This window comes from Salvelinus sp. IW2-2015, unplaced genomic scaffold, assembly GCF_002910315.2.
Source record: "Salvelinus sp. IW2-2015 unplaced genomic scaffold, ASM291031v2 Un_scaffold3708, whole genome shotgun sequence".
NCBI lineage: Eukaryota > Metazoa > Chordata > Actinopteri > Salmoniformes > Salmonidae > Salvelinus > Salvelinus sp. IW2-2015.
Genome location: NW_019944985.1, coordinates 143,192 through 144,990, shown reverse-complemented (window position 1 = coordinate 144,990; position 1,799 = coordinate 143,192). Strand labels below are relative to the sequence as shown.

Sequence of the window (1,799 nt, the reverse complement as noted above, 5' to 3'; positions counted from 1 at the left end):
GAAACTTTACCTGCTACAATGATCTTCAGAGTAGTAGAGTTATTAGATGCTATTGTATTCTCAGCCTCACAGTAATATTCTCCACTGTCCTCAGATATGATGTTAGTGATGCTGTAACTCTGTCCTGATGCTTTTGGTGAGGTTACGTTCTTCTTGTACCAGGTGTATTTGTCCACAGGTGGGTTGGCATCACTGCTGCAGGTCAGAGTCACTGAACTGCCCTCCACTATTYCACCAGAGGGACTGACTGACACTGAGGTGTTCTTTGGAGCATCTAGTAAAGCAGAATATGTCAGAGGGTCAGGACTGTAGTATACTACCTCAAATGACATCATGTCAAAAATAAATTATATCTAGAGTCAGAGAACTATCTAGAACTATCACTTACACAAAACATGAACAATAATACATTTTTAGAAACTTTAGGACTTGAGTGTCTACTAAACTATTCTTCAAGTGTTTGAGGTACTGAACATACTAACTATAGACATGCATACATCTATGACATTGTGTGTAATTTCTATGTAATGATGAATATTGATTGATACTTTCTAAGTAGAATAGTAGTTTAATAATTCATACTCACACACTGCAGGAGAGTGGAGGTCCTCATGGTGTTCTACAGTACAGGAGTAACTGTCCGCAGAATGACCCAACACTACTAGTGTATTACTAGAGTATTGTTGGGAAGTGGGCTCATCGAGACGTTGTCCGTTCTTGTACCAGATGTAGGTGGGGTTGTCAGTCAGAGTACAGGTGGTGCTACAGGTCAGTGTCTTCTGTCCCTCTGCAGCAGGAGTCACCTTCACCTGCAGACCTGAAACAATATGTATAAAACAACATACACCTCTGTGGTAACAGGATGGTTAATTTATTTTCTCCTGTAATTCAATATGATATACAGTTGTATCATACAGTGTAGTATTACCTGTGACAGACAGAGTGGTTCCTGGGAAACTATGACCCCATTCAAAGTTGTATGTTTTAAAAGTGAAGCGATACTCAGCTGAGTCCTCCTCTCTCAGATCTGTGATTCTCAGGATGGAGGGACCTTCGTTTCTCCATGTCTCTTTGTCAGTGTACTTCACACGACCTGCATATCCTGGGTCTGTGTTTAGGTCATCAGGTGTCGACTTATCTCTCCACCTAGATCTCTGTTTAGGACTAAACCAGAGTGATGTGACGGTATCATAACCAACATAAGTACAGAATATGTCCACTGTTGACCCCTTCAAGACACAGATTCTCCTCTTGGTGTAAGTCACTCTGCTGCAGCTCTGACCCTGAACACCTGAAACACAGTGACATAACAAGAGGACAACTGGATTATATTCTCAGTTCTTTCTAGAAATGCTAAAAGTTTTTAAATGACAAAGTGAAACCACCACACACAGTGGTTATACAGTATTGTTAATTAAATAAACACTCACACACTGCAGGAGAGTGGAGATCCTCATGGCCTTTTACAGCACAGGAGTAACTGTCTTCATAGTTACTGGAGACTGGGTCTTTGTACTGGGGGGAGGTGCTCTCATCTAGATGTTGTCCGTTCTTGTACCAGATGTAGATGGGGTTGGGGTTACTCAGAGTACAGGTGGTGCTACAGGTCAGTGTCTTATACTCTGAACTCCATTCAGGAGTCACCTTCACCTGAGAACCTGAATTAAAGGAGAACAAAAAAAGGGTACATGGTTCAGAATTGGTGTGAGTTAATTATTAACATCATGACTCTTCAAAACGTTATAATGTGGTATGTAGTGTTACCTGTGACAGTCAGAGTTGTTCCATGGAAGCTGTAC

General features: G+C 41.3%; 1 protein-coding gene across 1 annotated transcript in view; it reads right to left on the bottom strand.

Moving 5' to 3' along the window:
- Window positions 1-1,799, bottom strand: part of LOC112076368 (B-cell receptor CD22-like) — a 10,929-nt gene that overhangs the window by 8,614 nt on the left and 516 nt on the right. Inside the window, exons 2-6 of the mRNA XM_070441286.1 lie at window positions 1,765-1,793; window positions 1,431-1,658; window positions 929-1,291; window positions 587-817; window positions 11-274 (exon numbers count right to left, since the gene is read on the bottom strand). Coding sequence (XP_070297387.1) covers window positions 11-274; window positions 587-817; window positions 929-1,291; window positions 1,431-1,658; window positions 1,765-1,793 — 1,115 coding nt within the window. The remainder of the gene's footprint in view (window positions 1-10; window positions 275-586; window positions 818-928; window positions 1,292-1,430; window positions 1,659-1,764; window positions 1,794-1,799) is intronic.